The sequence below is a fragment of the Lynx rufus genome, unplaced genomic scaffold, assembly GCF_022079265.1.
Source record: "Lynx rufus isolate CCGP_SWC_20201006 ecotype Redwood Valley unplaced genomic scaffold, mLynRuf1.p SCAF_3, whole genome shotgun sequence".
Taxonomy (NCBI): domain Eukaryota; kingdom Metazoa; phylum Chordata; class Mammalia; order Carnivora; family Felidae; genus Lynx; species Lynx rufus.
The window spans coordinates 195,472,523-195,494,414 of record NW_025814845.1 but is presented as its reverse complement, the minus strand read 5'-3'; the positions used below and the strand labels follow the sequence as shown (position 1 = coordinate 195,494,414).

At 41.1% G+C, this 21,892-nt stretch overlaps 1 protein-coding gene across 1 annotated transcript in view; it reads right to left on the bottom strand.

The window, feature by feature from the left end:
• Positions 1–1,874: 1,874 nt before the first annotated feature.
• GPM6A (glycoprotein M6A) overlaps positions 1,875–21,892 on the bottom strand; it is a 43,129-nt gene continuing 23,111 nt past the window's right edge. The window contains exons 3-6 of the mRNA XM_047092341.1: positions 14,199–14,352; positions 7,441–7,517; positions 6,817–6,882; positions 1,875–2,027 (exon numbers count right to left, since the gene is read on the bottom strand). Of these exons, the coding sequence (XP_046948297.1) occupies positions 1,875–2,027; positions 6,817–6,882; positions 7,441–7,517; positions 14,199–14,352 (450 nt within the window). The remainder of the gene's footprint in view (positions 2,028–6,816; positions 6,883–7,440; positions 7,518–14,198; positions 14,353–21,892) is intronic.

The window sequence follows — 21,892 nt, the reverse complement described above, 5'->3', positions numbered from 1 at the left end:
CAGATTAATTGTAATGCCTGCTACAAAGCACTCTTTGTGAAAATACAAACTCTAATACCAGGAAAAAAAAAGCCAAAAGCATCAACATCATTACATAAGTTTAAAAGACAGTTGTAAAAATCATCACAAACTGTTAAGACACAGAACTGAAACACTATAATATAGAATTTTAAAGAAGCCCATTAATACTTTTGCTGAATATCTGTAATACTGCCTATATCAGAAAAAATGTTGAACCAGTAAGATAATCTACGTGTAAAAAAAAGAAAAGAAGCAAAACCCCAAATTAATTAAATTATACTACAGAATGCATAATCATGCCACAGATAACCCTAATAATACCCCTCTACCTACTACAAGAACTTGAGAAATTACGGATGATGCATGAGTGGTCATTGTACAAAGATTGTTTCACTCATAAATTTTATTAGAAATGCACTTACACTGAGAAAAGATTTCACAATGGTCAAATCAGTGCACAATACTACCTAATTTTTATACACTGACAAAAATGTCTTGTCAGGGCTACATCATTGTAGAAGACACTTTACAGCATTCTTGTAGCATTAGAAATAATCAAAAGAAGAGTCAAGGTTAAAACAAACACCAATTTTGGTCCAGTAATACTGATTGCTTTTTTTTTTTTATTCATTTGATATAGGTACTTCTTATAAATGATTATGAATGAACATTTGGTTAAAATGACTTCAAATAAAAACACAGATATATCACTACACTCGGGAGGGATACATTCTATAGTGGCCGCTGACCACACTTTAAAAAACACTACAGGTAAACCAACATAGATCGGAAGGCTGCAAGCAAAACTATTATATTAATGGAAGCCTTTTCAAATATATCATATACATCGGAGGGATAGTTTACAGAGGTGCAATCCGTTAAAACATTTTAAAGTAGGTAAAACAACTTCCGAGGGGTTAGTGTGCTTATTTTTAATATACCACCTTCATAAAGGTAATTAATGTTCCACATTAGCATATTAAAAGTTCCAATCCAGCCACAGCTTAAATCACAAAGAGGTCATTCTTCAATAGTTCACAGTAGTCATTTCCATTAAAATTGTCTCTATACTAAACTTGAAAAGGTAAGTCTGGTGTCACAATCTTAAAAAGGCAGCTAGCCATGCATTAGCGTCACTGTTTCTACGTGCTCACAACAGAAACATGAGTAATCAGAGAGAAATACCTTTTAAGTACATCAAGAAAAAAATACAATGTTAACAAAGATAAGAAGCACTTTTTTTTTTTTTAATCCTACTCTTACAAATTTAGAAATTGCACCTTAGATTGATGAGAACATGAACCAGGGCCTGTCGTGACGTGGTCCCGGACCTCCAGACAGGATTTCCATATTACAAGAAGAGTCATCATGGTACCATCTCTGTCTAGTGTTCATAATGTACAGTGGTCCCTTTGAAGGTTACCTGTAGTTAAACTAGTTACCGAAATCAAAACTAAAAAGTATAAAAAGCTATTTTTCTTCTCAAAACATAAGAAATAATGCAAAAGGTGTTATGTATTAACACATGGGGAGTGGTTAAAAATCAAAGACATCTCTGCATGTGACAATGTTAGTATCTTCAATCTTACGCAATTATTAAGTGAGTTTGAGAAACTGAAAAAAGGAAAAGGCTGGATAGGAGCTTGTAGAAGAGATCTGATCACACCAATTTAACAAATTAGGAAACCAGGTGCTCAACAACAAAGGATTGTGTTCAGGTGATTCATAAGTCACCCTACATATCATTGATGAGAAGCACTTCTGTATTTTATTTTTCAAAAGGTTGGATGGTTGGATGGCCCTTAGTTAAACACCAATGCATCTGAATGGCAGAAAGGACTGGAAGGGCTTATTTATGTGTATGCGTTGAGTCGCTCTTTGGAGCGAGTAGAGTGGATGTCATGAAGCTCTTGCTCCTCCTTGGACTTGATGTCCTCGTATTTCTGCATCCGGCAGGCATCTTTCACGTAAGCCCAGTTGGCAGACAGAACCATAAGGTAGTGGACCTAATCAAAGACAGAAATAATTTATACTGGAAGGCTGTTCAGTGTCTTCAACGCACCTTGCTACCAGGGAAGAAATATTCAAGTTACAGACTTATATAGAATATGTTTGCTCATAAAACAGAAGCAAAATTTCTGTGGTGACAGAATCAATAATTATATTATCCCTGCTCGTGTCTCCAACTGTATGACAGTATTTTCTCAGCTCCCTTTCTTTCAGTATCTCTTTTTCTTCTTTTTCAATTCTGGAGTATCCAAGGTTGATTCTTAATCTTCCCGTGATATTTCCTGTCCATTCTGTCCTCATTTACCCAAACCGAAAGATTATACGTTTCATGTTCGTGTACCTACGTTTTCCAATCCGTAACAGAAAATAGTCACTTACACAGTTTGAGTCTAGACAACTTTGAATTAATGGGAGGATATATTATTGCCCGCTATGCAACAGAAAAAGGGACCATGGAACCCCCAAGATAAACCTGTGGATTGAATTATCAAGTTAATTTTCCATATGCTGAATTTTGTAGTTTCCCTTAGACTGTACAAGAGAGCAAGCATTGGGTCCCATGGATTTTGTATGCTTTCATTCACAACAGAGCGCCATGTTCTAAAAGAAACTCCTGATCTGTCTCGAGTAATGAAGTTACTCAAGTAATGAAGGTCCTGATTTGACCTGAATGGACTCAGCTAGGAGATTACCTGTTTGTTTTTCCTTCTTTCCCTCACTCTTGGGCCACAGGGGAGGGAAGGCAGTTTTCCAAATGATGGATTTCAATGGATGAATATGAAAGAGAAACTGAGTTGCTCATGCTTTACTTGATCTAAATTTTAAAGGGTAGGCAATATTTTACCCATAATTTAGTAAAATGGAACACTAAAATTTTGATTAGCCAGGAGTACGCCGAAAGACAGCAGGTAGGCTGGTTTTAGAAAAGTACAGACGTAAAAAATACAAAGTCAGTTCTAAATGGGCATTATTGCTGTAGGTTAAGGTAGTCAATAGGCAATAGAAAAAAAAAAAGAGTTTTGACACGGCAATATGGGAAAAGATGCACACCAATAAGAAGTTCCAGAATGTTCTATTTCCTCCGAAAGTTTGCATTTTGTTTAGTGGAAATTGTAAGCCACATGCAAGAAAGAGCAGTGGGTTCTATCTTTTTACTCTGTGTCACTTTCATAGTGAAAAGCTCCATCACTACATACATGCAGACTGAACAGTTTCTATACATAACCAAATTCATGTGGCACTCTGCTGTTGTTGCTGTGAAAATATCAAGGGCTGTGCAGAGTGTTTAGCAAGAAGCAAGTACTTAATATATGTTTCACATGAATAAGTATATTTTTAGATGTACGAAAAATTTCCTTTTGAAGTCTGAGAAAATATGGCCCCTAAATTATTATGAAATATGTATGAGTGAAATACTCAAAAGAGCTTAAGTCATTCAGGTTCAGACACTGACACTTTTCAGTAGGTCTTTAGACATTCCCTCTCATCTTAGGAGAACACACACTGCCAGGCTTGTTACTGTCCCTCGGGAGGTGAGCAGCGGTCCCTGGACCCTGGTGCAAGGCCACGTGAACCACATTTGCTAATATCTACCTAACTTTCTAACATCTCTGAAAAATAATGGAGTGGATCACGTGTTAGTTTTCGTACAAATCCTCATGATCTTTGCCTTAAATCCTGGATGATGTTTTAAGTATTTTGGTAGAGAAGAATTTATCTCCATTTTCTCATCTCTAAAGTGGAAATAATGACAGCGGTATACTTTGAGCATTGCAAGAGTTCGGGATGAAGTTAATGACCGTTGCTATATTATGACTTCTGAATGTATTCGTGGATTTAAGCATTTGACGGTGCTTTCAACAGAGTGAGTTTAAAGAAATATTAGCTAATAATGGTATTATTGGTAATAGTGTTAGTACCAGGAACAGAAGCCGTAATTATTGTTATAGGATCCCTGTCTCCTAAAACCTAAACTATTATCAGAGATAATAAATTGGAAATATGTACTGATGTCAATCAATAGTTAGGTGTTATGTATTTCTTAAGGAACTTATGCTTGGCATATATTTAGGTATCCAAAAGGATGCTTAGTACTTAAAACATAATATCCTAAATACTTGCAGCTTGATATAAAGTTTATATATAACTTAATGCCTAAATTCCTGCGAAGCACAGATTCCTTAAGAAATACATAATACCTAAATATCTATAATCATGAGATGTTTTTGATAATAGATTCATTTCAGAGTAAGCATTTTTAGGGAAATTTAAATAACACTATTCATTTAGACAGGTACTTTTCACCTACGTATGCCTAAAAGGCATGCATTTTTGCACAGAATTTTTCACACACACAGGTAGCAAATGCGAACAAATGCCCTATTACATACCTCCTTTCCAAAAGTGCTTTGGTAGACCTCTAATACATGACTGGATACTTGAATGTGCACAAGTCCCTAATAATCACCTGTTGCACAGGAATGTGTGTACGAACAGATGTTTCTTCTTATCCCACGGCCAGGCTGGGTGCCGCCTGGGACCATGAGTGTTTGGAACGTCACTACCCAGAACATGTAATGCTTCCCCAGGGCATATTTAAGCACTGATTTTAGGCTGAGAATATAAAGTCTTTGCTAACTGTTTCATTCTGATCCCTCCAATTAATTAGCCAACATGATCTTATTAAGCACCTCATATTCTGAAATAAAATTCCTATGTACAGGTTGATATACTCCATCTAAAATGTTGAACAATTAGTATGATATTAAATTAAAATGTCTGAAAACTCACTTTAGCACTGACAGTCATTTTTTGTTATTTTTAAAAATAATTTTTAGCAAAGCAGAATCAGATCTCAATACATAAGTGTTCGTAAAGTGATTAAAAATAACTAGTCTGGAAATGGCTCATTAGCTCCTTAGCACTGATTATTCTTCGTTTTATTCTTTTTTAAAAAATATTTATTTTTGGGAAAGTGAAAGCCACGAAAGGGCACAGAGAAGGGGACAGAGGATCCGACGCTGGCTCTGCACTGACAGTCTGACAGCAGTAAACCCGACGTAGGACTTGATCTCACAAACCACGAGATCATGAACTGAGCCGAAGTTGGATGCTCAACCGACTGAGCCACCCAGGTGCCCCATTCCTAGTTTTATTCTTTGACAAGAGATAAAACACTCTCATTTAAAAAATATGTTATTATTTTTACACTTATTTGTTTTTGAGAGACAGAGAGAGACAGAGCACAAGTGGGGGAGGGGCAGAGAGAGAAGGCGACACAGAATCCAAAGCAGGCTCCAGGCTCCGAGCTGTCAGCACAGAGCCTGACGCGGGGCTCGAACCCACACACCGTGAGATCATGACCTGAGCCGAAGTTGGACGCTCAACCGACTGAGCCACCCAGGCACCCCTAAAAAATTTTTTTTCAACGGTTATTTATTTTTGAGAGAGAGAGACAGAATGTGAGTGAGGGAGAGGCAGAGAGAGAGAGGGGGACACAGAATCCGAAGCAGGCTCCAGGCCCTGAGCTGTCAGCACAGAGCCGACACAAGGCTCGAACTCACGAACTGTGAGATCATGACCCGAGGCGAAGTTGGACGCTTAACCAACTGAGCCACCCAGGCACCCCAAAACACTCTCATTTTTAAAAAGGGTTCCTTTCGCCAACACATGAGAACCTATGTTGGCACCAAATTAACTCATTTTTTGCATATCGCATTGGCTATATTTGTGAGGTTACTGGGAACCTTCTGGAGTTCTATACTACTTTATTTTTGGACTATGATTTTGTATACAAGGATGCAGAAATAAGGACTGAAGGGCTTGGCTGCAAAACTATTACCGAGGCTCCAAGTAGCTGCCCACTGTTGGTGTCTCCTAGTCCAGTGAGCAAACCGGCCGTCACAGTGAGGTACGAAGTGTGGGCATCTGGAACACGGCGGATCTACCAAACTCTGCGTGAGCCTCACTTTAAAAACTTGTGATTAATATTTCTGGACAAAATTAGATGTAAAAGAAATGACAGTAAAACTACCGAGGTCTGTGTTAAGAAGAATAAATTAATTCTTTTTTCATGAGTGACTCAATGTGGCTTTTTCATGTTCTTAAATAAGGAGGAGAAAAGGATAATGTAAGTCAAGCAATTGATTAGGGGACTTAGAATTCACACTGATAAATACCTCTATGATACAGACAGGATTTTCTTTCCTTTTTTTTTTTTTTTACATGTATTTATTTTTGAGAGACACAGAGAGAGAGAGAGAGAGACAGAGAGACACAGCGTGAGCAGGGGAGGGGAAGAGAGAGAGGGAGACACAGAATCTGAAGCAGGCTGTAGGCTCCGAGCTGTCAGCACAGAGTCCCACGCGGGGCTCAAACCCACCAACTCGGAGATCCCTGACCGGAGCCAAAGTCGGAGGCTTAACTGACTGAGCCATGTAGGCACCCCACAGAGAGGATTTTCTATGTTAAACAGTAACCTAATATCTGCAATGCTAATGAATTTATTTTTGTTAATGTTGCCAATATTATTGAGTGTTTGGATCCTTAAACTGCTGGCCAAATACTATCCCAATAGTAGCGACAATACTTTTTCAGGTGAAGTCTTGTTTTTCACTTATTTATGGGCCCATTGTTTCCCCCTTCCCCCCCCCCTTTTGTTTTACTGATATTAAAATAAATAGGATTCGTGTGGGCTTCAGGATGGGAGACAAAATTTCATCTCTATAAGTAAATAGCTTTCTCATACAAATTGAAAAACCAAGCCGCAGAGCTCTGGGGTCTTACCATCGCAATAACAGCTGCCCCAGCCCCAGCCAGTGCCACAATGAACAGGTGGAAGGTCATGTTCAGCTGCAAAGGAAACCGCAGAGAATCAAAACACGTGTCAGGATTACAAGCAGAAGAGAGGTCAGGACTGCTGCTGTCTGACGAATAAGAACTTTGTCCATCTTTAACAAGAGTGTACTTAGGATAACTCGCTTACTCAATCCAAAAAACATTATCCTAGTATCTTTTCTCCTGCAAATTATTTAAATCTTGGCAACTGCATCATTTCAATATAATTTTATTACAAAGATGAGGTCCTGATTAATAATGATGGTTTTCCGTGATCTTGTAACAACATAAGGCTACGTTCAATCTTTTTAAATATAACAGCAAAAACGTTGAACTTTCATTAAAATGGTACTTTCTAGAAAAAATATATTTGTTATAATGTGTACTGAAATGGACAGAGCACCTCGTTCATATTCATTCTGCAGTCCCCCTGCATAGCATCACTGTGAGTAAAATTGCCTCTGAGAGAAAAAGGGGACAATTTGATATAGATTTAATGATATATTTTTCAAATTATATATTTTTCAAAGGAAGATAAAATTTGGACGATATAACCAGCTTAGAAACATTTACCTCAGTGGATTCGCACATCCTCAGGAAATTCTCGGAGACGGTGCAAATTTTCTTTTCCTCTCCAATTGTTACAATCCCTACAACATGGAGAAAATCATAGCTTACTTTATAAATGTTTTCAAGAGCCCAGAGAGAGAAAAGGAATCTTATGCTGATAAAATCTAGGCAAGTTCCATTTTGTGCTATAGTATAATGGAAACATTCTTCCTCAGCTTTTATTGCTGGAAAATAATTATACACAGAATTATGAATGGAAGATCAAAACTATTTCGCCTGCAAGCGACGTAAAGCATTTTCAGTCTGAATTCAATTGGACCTTGCCACCGGATCTACAGATTCAATTGTGGCTAGTTGATTGGTTTGGTCCATTAATGTAATGGTGTAGGCATCACAATTATGTTGATAACTATGTCCCAGACTGTGCTGAAGTCTGGACCTAAATTTATTCTGCTGGAACAATGCTTCTGGCAAGTCTATAAAAGCATATTGCCCAAAGGATTAATTTTTCTCTGCTAATATTGAAAACAATGCTATTAGGAGGAAAAATAAAAAAAATACTATAATTTCACTCCAATTCACCCTTGCTCCAGTTGGCTTATGGATCCACTGCATGAGAATCACTTGGGAAATTATCAAAAATATGTATTTCTGAACGGCACCACAGAACTGTTTAATCAGAATCTAGGAGTGCTTGCAGGAGTCTTGCATTTTTAGGAAGCACATAGTTGATACACCGCGACACATCTCATTTTACAGAAGAGAGATCGAGATGATCCTAAAACGGGTCTCTGATTTTGTACTGAGACCTACTGAAGCGTTAAACATATATACATAGAAAGGAGAAAACCCCCTGAAGTTCTGAGCAAACTAATACCTAAGCTTTTAGCACTGCCTGGTCTTTATTTAATTTAATATGTGTATACATTCACGTATTCTGGCTTTGAGCTAGTCCGTCGAATGCAGTCCATTCTCTGTGACCTTTCCTTTCCGCATAGATGGCACCATAGGGGAGGGGAAGTCAGAACTCCCTAAGACGCATCACCGTTGAGGAAGCGTCCTCGTAGGCGTCCTTCTCTGTGCCGATCTTCCCAGACTTCATCCGGGTGGGATACCCAGGCTGTGCACGCATTTCCTCACCTGGGTCTTGGTTCACCTTTGCAGCAAAACTCCTAGAAAGCACTGACTACGCTCACTGCTCGCAATTCTCTTCTCTTCCTTTCTACTTAAACCCTCTCCTGGCAGATTTTGCCTCAACTCTCAGCAATGACCTACACATAATTAGAACCAAAGATGAATACTCCGTTCTCCCCTTCCTGGCCAGTCAGCAGCAGCACTGGGGGGCAGCTGATGGCTCCCTCTCCTTCAGGCTCGCTTCATTAGGTTCCCCAAATCTACGGACTCCTGCTTCTGTCTTTCCATTCTCACGGGCCCCCTCTCTCTAGGACCTGGTTCCCGGGAGCGCCCAGTGCGCACACCTCCGTCGTCGTTGCCCCGTGCTGATCTCACTGAGTGTCAGAGCTTCCTAAGTATTATCAGCCACTCCTAAATCCAGACAGCCAGCCCCATACCTCTCTCCTGAAGTCAAGGCTCATTTACCAATTTCTTACCTGCCAGCTCTATTTAGATTCCTAAGAAGTCTCTAAAAAGCAGCATCCTCGAAAGTGAACTCTGACCTCCCTCGCCTGCCTCACTCCCAGGTGAGCTCTTCTTGTAGGCTTCTGGGCTCATGTGACAGCAAGTCAGTCTTCCTGGGGGGCCCGGCAACAAGTGTGTCCCTCCCTGAAGCCTCTTTTTCTCTCAAACCCACACGCCCACCCAGTCCCCGTCTTGAAAAAACAGCCAGGCCCTCAGGGCTCCTGCAAGAGTGTCACCTGACTTCCCTGCTTCCACTCCTGCGACAGTCCGTTCTCCCGACGGTAGCCAGAGCGACGCTTCTACACTGTAAAGGGGGATCTTCTGCCAAAACCCTCCCATATTCACTACTTCCTCAGAATAGAAGTCTCTAAAACTTGACATCCTGCAATGTGTTCATCATGGAGTGCCACGACTCCCCCAGACCCATCTCCGTCTGTTCTCCCTGCTTTCTCGTTCTACTTCAGCCACACTGGCCTCTCTGCTGTGTGTGGAAGACGCCAGGCATGGCGCCCAGACGTCTTGGTAACTTTGCCTGAATCTTCCCTCCACGAAGAATATTCCCATGACTCTACTATCTTTCCAATAACAGCTATTCGGTGAAGCCTTCCTCCGTCACCTTTAAAATATTATATAACGCAACCCTTCCACTCAGTCTCCAGTACTCCTGACGCTATAAACGTTGATATAAAAAATATATAGTCCATAATTTTGTGATGTAACTACCACATATCACAAATATACACATTACAAATTAAGTATAGTTTTCAAATGCACATTGGTGTAATATGAAGCGATGAAAATGAGCAAGTGTATCTGAGATGTGCTGCGGTGCAAATCTGAAAACTTGATTATTCTGATTCGCACGGATCTGTCGATGAACGGCCAAATTGGCCTAACCCCCAATTAAGTATATTATTCAGATTTACTAATTTTTCTAAATACTGAATACATTTACGCATATTTTATCCACCAGATGCACAAAAGTCCTTAACTAAAGTATGTACACAATGACATTTCCAGTTTCTTACAAACAAGTTAGGACTGTACAAGAGAAGCAGCAAGATACACACTGCAAGGAGAGATAAAGGTGAGAATTTGAGGCATCAGAGTTGCAGCCGTGAGATTCTTCTATGTTTTTTTTTAAATATTTTTTTAACTTTTATTTATTTTTGAGGGGGGGGGAGGGGCAGAGAAAGGGAGACAGAATCCCATGCAGGCTCCGCGGCATGAGTGCAGAGCCCGACGTGGGGCTCGAACTCACAAAATGTGAGATCATGAAGTGAGCTGAAATTGAGTCAGCTACCTAACTGACTGAGCCACCCAGACACCCCTATTTTTTTTTAATGTCCTTTAAGCTGTGTAAATAGAAGCAGTATACTTCTGGCTTTCTAAGAATTGGTTATGTCTGAAATAGGGAAAACTTTCAGAGAAAATCATGCCTCATGTCTGTTACTTTGATCATTGAAGTAATGAAAGCCTCTTAGAGGTTCCTGGACAGCAGAAGCACCACTACTCAGGATGTAAATTCTTATGAAGGAAATTGCAAGCTAGAGGTGGAGGGAAGCAGAATGAACAGGTATTAGGATGCTATGAACCCTTAAGGGTGATCGGAAATTAACTCCCTACTAGCAAATATAAATGCTTAATTTTCAAAGAATTTACCATTTACATTACCAGTTTTAAAGATGATAGAATATCTGAAGTATCATTTTCTAGCTTCTGTAGGCTACCCACATTCCTTGGCTCCTGCCTTCTTTTCTCCACGCTCCTAGTTAGCAAAACTGCATCTCTCCTGTGCCTTTCTCCAGAGGTCCATCTCCTTCTGACTTCTCTACAGCCTCTTCCACTTTTAAGGACTCTTGTGATTACAGGTTCCCATCCAGACCATCCAGGACAATTAGCATGTTTTCGGATTAGTAATCTTCATTCCATTGGTAACCTAATTCCCCTAGACAGGTAGATTTTTACTTTTTGACATGGAGATTTTTGTCTTTCAAAACTGAGCAGTGCTTAAACATAACAGAAGCTCAACAAGTGTTTGTCTGGCAGAAGCATGAATAAGCAAGTGAAATGAACTTTTACTGGAAATCAGATCAAAACAAGCTGCTCCTATTTCAGAGTGTGGATGTGCTAGAGGAGAGGGAAGCTTGGTTACGAGGCTAAGAGGAGAGCACCACCTGCTCTGGACCACTCTCTCCCTGTGGTTGGCCCCGAGGGAGTTTCATCAAACAACCAGGGTTTAACAAAGCATAGTTTTAAATTCCGGATCTAGATGATATTATGGGGACCAGTGTTAACAATTTATGAAACAAAGTCACTAAACTAAATCCCTAATGCATTCAACGTCATTATACTGCTGTACGTATAATTGAAAAGCGACAGAAATAATTATGAAAGCACTAAAAATTAAAATTGCAAGACAAATTATTTCATGACTAATTTTGAAACATGGCTAACCCCGATAGGACTAACCATCTTTAAATTCCACAGGTGTATGAACTGCATACTGCCCCAGCTTCCCATTCGATCTGCATGCCATATATACATTTATCACATGCAGGGGAATGAACGGTGAAGTGCAACTAGAAACTAAGCAGGCACAGCAGCCGCTATGTGACGACAGGCCCCACCATGCAGCCCAAAGACCTTGACCCCTAAGAGAGAAGATACCACCTAGATGTAATGAGACAACTTCGCAAAACGAGGGAAATTGATTTATAGCATGTTCTTTTCCACCTGATCACTTTTCTTGAGGACATTAGTACATGTCTGTACTGATCATAACCCAGACCTGGACGAGTGTCCGTTTCTATGCTGATGCCCCTTGATAACTTGACTGCTACATGTACATTCAGGCTTCTTTTTTTTTTTTTTTTTTAATTTTTTTTTCAACGTTTATTTATTTTTGGGACAGAGAGAGACAGAGCATGAACGGGGGAGGGGCAGAGAGAGAGGGAGACACAGAATCGGAAACGGGCTCCAGGCTCTGAGCCATCAGCCCAGAGCCTGACGCGGGGCTCGAACTCACGGACCGCGAGATCGTGACCTGGCTGAAGTCGGACGCTTAACCGACTGCGCCACCCAGGCGCCGCAAGGCTTCTTATTAAGGGTGTGTTTTTCGGAAACCAAATAAATGCCATCCAGGCAGTAGATTCTGTATTGAGGGCAAACACAAAGATATAATAGCTGATGCAAAAGGTTGCATGGCGTCTGAAAAGTGCCTTCTCTTCCACAGCATGGATAAGAGTTAAATTAGAATAAATCTTGATAACTATGTCATAAGCAGTGCTAAGGTTCAAAGAGCAGCTTTAACCCTCGTCAGGGTTTACACCTACCAGAAGTGTGGCCCAGACAATATCTGGGACACACTCTACTAAAAAAAATTGCCTGTTTACCCCAAATTGAAACTTCACTAGGTGGCCCGTATTTTAGGTGGCAACCGTGTCTGAGAGACCGGTCACCTCTCTTCCAATTTCCAATTTGCAGATCAGCAGAATAAAAGACATCGAGGGGGAGGGACTGAAAGGAGGGCCATGTTTTCCAAGCAGCTGTTCTGGTGGCCTCCAACCGCTGTTGCCGACGTTCTCTTCCTGTGTTTACGTGGGACATGATTCCAAGATTGAAACCTCTCCAGGAGAAGAGCTGTCCATATTCCCTCTGCTGTCTTCTTGCCAAGAACTTCATCCACCGAGCAGATGCTGCTTTTTATTAGGATCAGGATTCTGGCTTTCAGGATGGCGAGCGGGCCACAGCTTTGGAACATACAGCTGGCTGGGTTGGACGGTGGTGCTGTACCCTACAACCTGTCTAGAGCACCCCCAAAGAGCCACAAGTCCTGCGGACAGTACCTAGTGAAATGTTCCCCGCTTTCCCGAAGTATGTGGAGACCTCATTAGAGAAAATCTTAGGGAGCATTCCCAGATGTTCATGGCTTAGATTTTAATAGCCTGTCCCTGGGGAAAAAAACCATGCAAACGTGTGGATCTCCAGGTCTTTTGTAAATTTTGTAGCTGCCATGTTTTTTTTATGAACGGGGGACTAGGATTCCAAATAGGTTAGGCGAGACTGGATCCACTTCTCCACATTCGTCTGTCAACAGGACAGAGTTGTGTGCTGACTTGTAATTACCAGACTCCGAAACCAGACAGCCTGGGTTTGAATCCCAGTGCTGTCACTTACTAGTTGGATAACCTTGGGGAACTCATGTAACCTCTTTGTGCCTCAGTTTTGTCATTTATAAAGAGGATGATAGTAGCATCCACCATGTAGAACTGTTGTGACAGTTGTTGTTGACAAACAAGTCAACGTGGACAAAACAATCAGAATAGGATCCGTGTATCACAAGCTCATCTACACGTATGAAACTCATTTTATCACATGAGGTTTTAGCCCTAAACAAAAATAACCAAAGAGGACTATTGATTGGCTTAGAGATTCTTTGATTTTCTAATATTATATGCTAACTTTTTCTGCCTTATTTCAGAAGCCAGTGCAACACGTATTTATTAGATGGTCTTCACTCTAGATTTCACAAATTGTATAGTTTATCATGGGAGAATAAAAGTAGATTCAAGCACTGCGGCGCCTGGATGGCTCAGTCGGTTAAGCCTCCGACTTTGGCTCAGGTCGTGATCTCACGGTTCATGAGTTCGAGCCCCACGTTGGGCTCTGTGCCGGCAGCTCGGAGCCCGGAGCCTGCTTCGGATTCTATGTCTCCCTCTCTCTCTGACCCTCCCCCGTTCATGCTCTGTCTCAAAAATAAATAAACATTAAAAAAAAAAATTTAAAAAAAAAGTAGATGCAAGCATCACATCAAGTCTGGAAAAGTACAAAGAATCAGATTGAGGGCATCACAATTATTTCGTGCCAACACCAGGAAACACAACTCGACAGCCCGTTCAAACACACACATTGTATATTCATGTTATGAGATCAACTTCCAATCTCTCTTAAATTCCTACTTATGTGAATTTAAAAGGAATGTCTTGAAAGTGAATACTGTGACACATTTATCTCTTTGCTAGAAGAAGTAATCATGGCTCCAAAGTGATCTGCAATATTCCAGACACAGTCATTTAGGCTAAGACAGTACGAGGCCTTGTTTTAGTTAGAGATCCACCTACCAAACTGACGAAGGTCCAGGCAGAGGTTCGCTCCCTCCACTAAGGTGGTGTTTCGGCAAATGGTCCACAGGTTGAAGTACATGTAAACTGGCAGGGAGGTGAAGGCCGTGACTCCCAGCCAGGCCAACATGAAAAGGTAGGTCAGCATAATGAACTGCAACAGAGAGAGAGTCGAGAGAGAGAATGTGCAAGTTACTGGAAAAGAAGAGCTTTGGGACTAATCTAGAAAACCCAATTCGAAGGGGTAAGTGCCCTCGTGCGCAGATCATTATCACCAACACCTTAGGAAGTGGGCCACGGGAAGCTGAGAGAGGAAGTGGGTTCCTGTGAACAACCTGCTGGCAAATCGCATCACAGCAGAGGTGACGAACAAAGGAAGGAAGGAGCCTTCTGCGTCTTTATGTCTGTTTCATTCATGTATTTGTCTCAAAAATCTCACCTCACGTTTTTTAGAAAATATTACCTGGTATATTTAGAGGGAATTCTGCAAAGTTAAAATGTCAATAAATTAGGAAAACATTTTTTACATTTATTTATTTTTGAGAGACCGAGCACAGGTGGGGGAGGGGCAGAGAGCGAGGGAGACACAGAATCCGAAGCGGGCTCTGGGCTCCGAGCTGTCAGCGCAGAGCCCGACGTGGGGCTTGAACCCATGAACCGTGAGCTCATGGCCTGAGCCGAAGTTGGACGCTTGACTGAGCCACCCACGTGCCCCAAAACGTCAATAAATTTATATTACAACTAAATGAGCACCATTCACCTAATTACGTAAGCTGCTTAGTCATGTTTACATTTAATATTGTAAAGGGGTAATTCTCAAGTCATTTTAGCATTAATGATATACAAGTGTGTACTTCTTTTCAGATTTCTGTAAACTTTAAGTTTGAAGTCTTTTTTCATGAATATTAATTTTACTTTCACTATAGAAACATACTAAAATGTGATTTTTCAGCTGAACCTAAAGGGGCTTTTTTTTGCTTATTTCAGAAACATTTTTAGTATTTATAAAACGCCAGAAGAGGCTGTTCAGATGCCCAGATACAGCTGAACAAGAGACTTCGTTTCAGCATAAGTTAAACGCATTTTGGATTTAAGCACGACTTAGATGCTGGATAAAAAGACAGACGCCCACATTGGTAGATGGATGGAGAGCTGGTAAAAGATAGATGTACGCTTCACATTACTTATCAACTATTTAATCCATATTATCTACATATAAAATTGTCTACATCAATATACACCCTGAATTGTCCAAGCTAAGACTTGGATTCAGATATGACTGAAGAAGAACAAGTGTGAGTCACAGTCCCCTGAGGTTTAAGTGAAGGCTTGAATGTACACGTTAATACAAACTGATTATATTTCTCAATGCAAGTGGTGTGCCACTGGACTGATTAGCAGATTTCCCAGGATCACAGGAGAAATCCATTACATGAAGTACCCACGTACATAAACACCAACTAGAAACAGAAGATGAAAGCAGTGAGGCTCATGGGAGTGGCCACATTATTGTTATGTGATGTCAATTCATCATACTCAGATATCAGAGATTAAAATCCGTATTATCCCTGAAAAGTAGCCAAAGAAGAAAGTCACTCCTGTAACAAGCGTTCTGCTACAACGTGTGGTTCTTCTCATTTGAATCCTGTGTCACCGAGTAAGACTATAGCCTTCTCTGCCATCACTCATGTCCTGACCTTATGATTACCAAGTCATTGTCCAGCCAGAGAAAACAAGAAGGAAGAAAAAAACCCAGGGAAGAGTTTTTAGACCTACGCTGCTATCCACTTTTCAAGGGCTGACTCATACATTTATCCATTCCTTCCATCCACACACGGTGTCAGCAACCAGCAGCAGCCATCACACTGCTCTGCGCCCTGGGGATGCCCAGCGGGGAACCCAGTTTTCTGACTGCAGGGGACGTGCACGCTGGTAGACTTCAGACTCATACAGTGTGACACATCCTCGCAGGTAACTCAAATAGCAACGTGCTCCCTCGATCTTCAGTTTTGTTTCTTGTGATTGTATTTTGTACATGTCCCCAAAAGGGATATGATTTTACTTCCTCCTCTTCTCTCTCCCAACCCAACCACCCTTAATTATATCTTCCATTCAAAACTGGAGGGTGGAAAGATGTGTGTGCGGTTTGCATGTGCATCTCCACGTGTTCAAGATGATGATCCAAATTCACATCCTAAGAGCGATCCACTCCAAATTGTATTACCTTCTTATCTGTGTATGTCGTGTATTGTGAGCCTGTGCACTTTACAGTATGAATTGTCTGAAAAGCAGCACCTTCTGAAAAATTTCCTGATGATTGTACCGTATTTATATAATCAGACTCAGAACATGGGATGACCAGCACATGTGAACGTAGGTATAAGGGTGAAATTGTATTTTTAATCCTCTAAACGTAACTCTATTAGCAAATACGGCAATAGAATTCTATTTGAAAGTGTCTGAAATGTGGTCCTTGGACACCAAAAGCTAAGTTTCTATAGATACGTGGTTCCCTTCTGAGTTTCAAAGGCACCTTGTAGAAGACTTTTGAAGAGAAACAGTAGTGTATTCTGGCTTAACTTGAACATGTCAAGTCACATTTTCAAAATGACAATACAGAATAAAATAAATACACTGTACGGAACGAAATCTCTTATTCAACTCTATTAATTCCTTTGGCGAGAGTTATGGAGAGTTATGAGTTCATGATTTCAGTAAAATCTCAGAGAAGTAAAACTCATGTAGTAATTCTCAGAATACATATTAAAGTAACATTTTTGAAAAATGATAAACTTGGTGTCACTGTCATGTTAGAGCTTATGCACCTGTATTAAAGTTGTGTTGTGATTAATATAGAAATTAATAGGATTAAGGATAGTAGGGAATTGGTACAACAAATATGAAAAGAGTCAAGATAAAGCCAATGAGACCGGAGATCAAACCTGTCTCCTATAAACTGGCAAATGTCGCAGGATTTCAGAAACCCAGAACGTACTTAAATACGTACTTTCTAATAACACTGCTTAATCTCCATTCAAATCTGACTTCCTGTTAGCCTCTACTCGGCAATACTAATGGTTGGAGAATTTGAAGAGTCAACATCTAGTTTAGCAATGCCCTTGAACTATGATTTGGCAGACATAATTATACCTTTACATCGAAGATGAAACAAAGCCAGGTCTAAAAATGTTAGAAAATAAAACCTGTTGAATATTAACTTATTTAAATCACTGAAGGAGGGGCGCCTGGGTGACCTAGTTGGTTAAGCATATGACTCTTCGTTTCGGTTCAAGTCATGATCTCGCAGGTCATGAGTTCAAGCCCTGCTTCGAGCTCTGTGTGGACAGTGCAGAGCCTGCTTACGGTTCTCTGTCTCCCTCTTTCTCAGCCCCCTCCCCGCTCACACTCTCTCTCACTCAAAAATAAATAAATAAACATTAAAAAAATAAATCACTGAAGGAACTGGAGTAAATATCCTTTAACAGCTATTTACTCTTTAATAGAATTATTAAAGTTTATATCACTTTCACAATTATTTCGTCTTGCTCAACAAGTACTTACTGAGGGCCTAATATGTGTAAAAATATATCAGAGGATTTCAGTCACAGAAAACAATAAACACTTACCCCTTATTTTTCTCACAAGAAAACAAATATTCCTAGATGTGGAAATATCTAGATGTGGAAATCTACACAATATCTGGTCTTAAAACACACTTGATTGTCTATGGTAAACATTGTGTCTGACTCTACGAGAGAGAAAGGGAAATATTTCTTGGGTAATCTTTATTTTTTCTCTTTTCTGGAACTGGAATGAAGCAAATAAACAGATGAAGTTCACTGGGCTGTGTGGCTGCTAGCTCCAAATCTGTCAGTTCTCATGGCCTTATGCACCCAGTCTAGGTGACAAAGGTCTGCTGAGCCTCAAAGTTTCCATACGTTAAGAATGCTCTGTGTACCGGGGCAACTGGGCGGCTCAGTCAGTTAAGCGTCTGACTTTGGCTCAGGTCATGATCTCACGGTCCGTTGGTTCGAGCCTCACGTCAGGCTCTATGCTGACAGCTCAGAGCCTGGAGCCTGCTTCAAATTCTGTGTCTCCCTCTCTCTCTTCCCCTCCCTGGCCCACGCTCGGTCTTTCTCTCTCGAGAATAAATAAACATTAAAAAGGAAGAAAAAGAATGCTCTGCGTACCAGCACCCATTCACCTTCAACACTGCTAATCTGTAGATTTGATACAAGTCATTTTCCCTTCTTTGCCATTTGATTCTATTCTGTAAGAGGGCAGAGGCTGAGGGATTTGTCCAGCACCAACATGCCACTCACCGATGTGTCCCCAACCTAAATGTCACATTTGTTTAGCCATAAAGGGGGATTTATAGCACACTGATTAAAGGCACAGGCTTCTGAGCTGGATGGGGTCTGACAGCTCTTTGTGCTGCGGTGTCTGCCTTTGTAAAATGAGAACACCTGCAAAATTGATCTCACATGATTTAGTGAGGCTGCAAAGAGGTAACACATAAAAATCATTTAGCAAAGACTGTGGCTCTTAAGCAGCACAGACAAAACATTAGCTGTCTTCGTGCGAGAGCATTATTGTGATCGCTGCCACTACTATCAAAATATACGTTTTTCCTGAATGATAGGACCGTACAGAATAAGGGAATTAGACTTTACTTCACGTGTGGAGAAAATAAAAAGGAGGAGAAGTTCTCGAGTCTGGGCAAGTTATTCAAAGTGGGCTCCCACTCGAGAAAGGCTCTAGAAAGCGTGGAAACCACCCCAAAACTGAAGAAATGTTGTCAGTGGAACTCCTTGGGGGAGAAAGAAGCCGTCTTGATTCACATTTTCATGATTTGCCATTGTAGATCTCAAGGCTAATTCATGGCCTCGAGAACGGGGAACACGAAACACGGCTGGAAGCACAGCGCTTCGGCCGCTGCAGGCCACGCAGAAGTCCCCGGGAGGGTAATCAGCATGCCTTCGCCGCATCCTGTCTATCTCGGTTTCTTTCGGTCCCAGGGGTTTTTTCAAAAGCTTCCTTTGAAGGTGCTGTTCACTGTAGAATGGGACTTACCATTCAACAGGTTTAGATTCCAAGTGGATTGGGACACTTTGAAGCCCGTGGTGGCCGCTACTTTGCGGGCCGATGGACGGCGTGACTTTGGAAACCACCACAAGGACTCACACTTGCTGTCCCCGGCACGCTACAAGGCCAGAACTCTCAGGGCTGACAGAAGGTATCTTTGCTGTGAGAAAGTATTTTCATGACGCCCAATTCATATGTGTTGTTCTAAGAAAGGCACAAAATAACTTTTTTTTTTTTTTGGAATTTTGAGCGCACACCCGTCGTATTTCAGGGCGTAGCAGTTCGGGGTCACAAAAGTACCCAAATTAAACAAGCAAAAAATATAATTCTATCTTCCTATTTAATGTTTGATCTTAGAATCTGATAATTACCCACACTGAAGGATTATTCAAATTGATCAAGTGTAATCCAAGGTTAAAACAAAAAATCTCTGTATGTAATAAAATTCTCATAATTATCAGTAGTTTATTCCTAGCTTTCCATTGCTAGTAACATGGCAGATGCTATTCTGTCACCTGAGGATTAAATAAATCAATGAACTACTCTTCTTTTCAATGGAGGAATAACGGACAGACAACATACCAGTATCAGGTGTATGGCATGATGATTCGATATTTACATGCACTGTGAAATAAATGCTCACTATAACCAGTAAGTCCAGTTAACATCTGCCACCAGGCACGGTCACGTTGTTTTTTCTTATGATGAGAACTTTCATGAGCTACTCCCTGCACAACTTTAAAACGCACAATGTCATATCATCAACTATAGTCATCGTGCGGGCAGAAATAGCTTGGAGCCCAGATGTACTGTGATGGAGAAGTCTCACTACGTGGACATTAGTTGGGGGGAGCCCAGCCTCTCATAGTGGTTTTCGGCCGTGGCCACACAGGGGGACCATCTGGCGACGGTGAGAAAGAGATGCCCCAGGCCTTGCCCGCGCGGATTGTATCTATATTTTAAAAAAATCTCTGCAGGTGATTCTAACGGACATCCGGTGTGAAGGGCTACTGCTCTACACGAATCAATAAAGCGCTCATGAGCACGTGTGATGTGAAGGTTTCTTTGACATTCATCTTTAGGCTCTTCGGAGCAGTACATCTGAAGTGAAAAAAGGTAAAGTGGGGACGATTTGCCAGAAATTTATGCCAGTGTCAGCCAAATGCATGCATGAATGAGGCACTGGACAGAAACCAAATTTCTAAACCAGGGTTTCTCCACTTCAGCACTACGGAAATTCGGGGCCAGCAAATTCTTTACGGGGGAGTGTCCTGTGCACAGCAGCACGGTTAGCGGCATCCCTGGCCTCCACCCACCAGATGCCAGCTCTGCAGCTGCCCACTACTCAACGTCCCCAGCGGGGAAAAGAGCCCCTGCTTGAGAACCGCAATTCTAACACGAAGAAATGCTAAGTCAAAGAAAAGCAAGCAAATCAATACCGGAATATGCTACCACTACAGATGCAAAATGGAACAGCACTAGCAATACCGAACTCAGAAGGCTCTCGAAAGTATACACCGTGTGAAGTTGACGGCGGAAAAAAAAAATCACGTAACGTGATGTAAATTAACTTGAAAAGATGCAATCATCATCATCTTACTGCCATCATTATGGCCCCAAACTACCTATGCACAAGTAGTGATCAGAAAATTGTTCTAAAAACTATTTGCTATGTGTATAGCAGCTTTATGATTGCCAGAACTCGGGAGAAATGCAGATGTGCTGGAGTCAGTGAATGGATAAATCAGCTGTGGTCCATCCAGACCCTGGAGTATCCCTGAGGACCAAAAAGAACTGAGCTATCAAGTTATGCCAAGACACGGAGGGAAGATTAAAAATGCTTAAGTGAAAGAAGCCAAGCTGAAAAGCCTACCTACTGTGTGACATTCTGGAAAAGGTCAATCTATTGAGACAGTAAAAAGATCAGGGGTTAGAAGAGAGGAGGGGTGAACATGTGGAGCACAGAGGAGTTTTAGGGCAGAGAGACTACTCTGTATGATGCTGTAATAGTGGGTACGTGTCATTATACATTTGTCCAAACGCCTTGAATGTGCACCATGGGTAAAGTAATGTAAACTATGACTTTAGGTTCATTGGCCGTGGCAAAGGTACCACTCTGGTGCAGGATTTTCATAGTGATGGAGGCCAGACATACGTGCGGGTAGGAGGTATACAGGGAATCTCTGTTTCCACTCAATTTTGCTGTGAACCTAAAACTGCTCTAAAAAATAATTTCTCCTTTTTTAAAGCTTTAATTTCTCTTTATTTATGTGTGTGTGTGTGTGTGTGTGTGTGTGAGAGAGAGAGAGAGAGAGAGAGAGAGACTGTGAGCGGGGGAGGGAGGCAGAGGGACAGGGAGAATCTTAAGCAGGCTTTCCGCCCAGGGTGCATCCCGATGTGGGGCTCAGTCTCACGACCGTGAGATCACGATCTCTCTCTCTTTCTCAAAATAAATAAATAAACATTAAAAAAAGAATTCTATTACTTCAAAACTGTTGGGCTTAAAAATCTTAAGTGTCGGAACAAACACAGACAAATTCCAAGATCCACACTGATGTCACAACAGTAATGGGAAATTTTTAGAAATAAGAAAGCTTAATGATGTCACA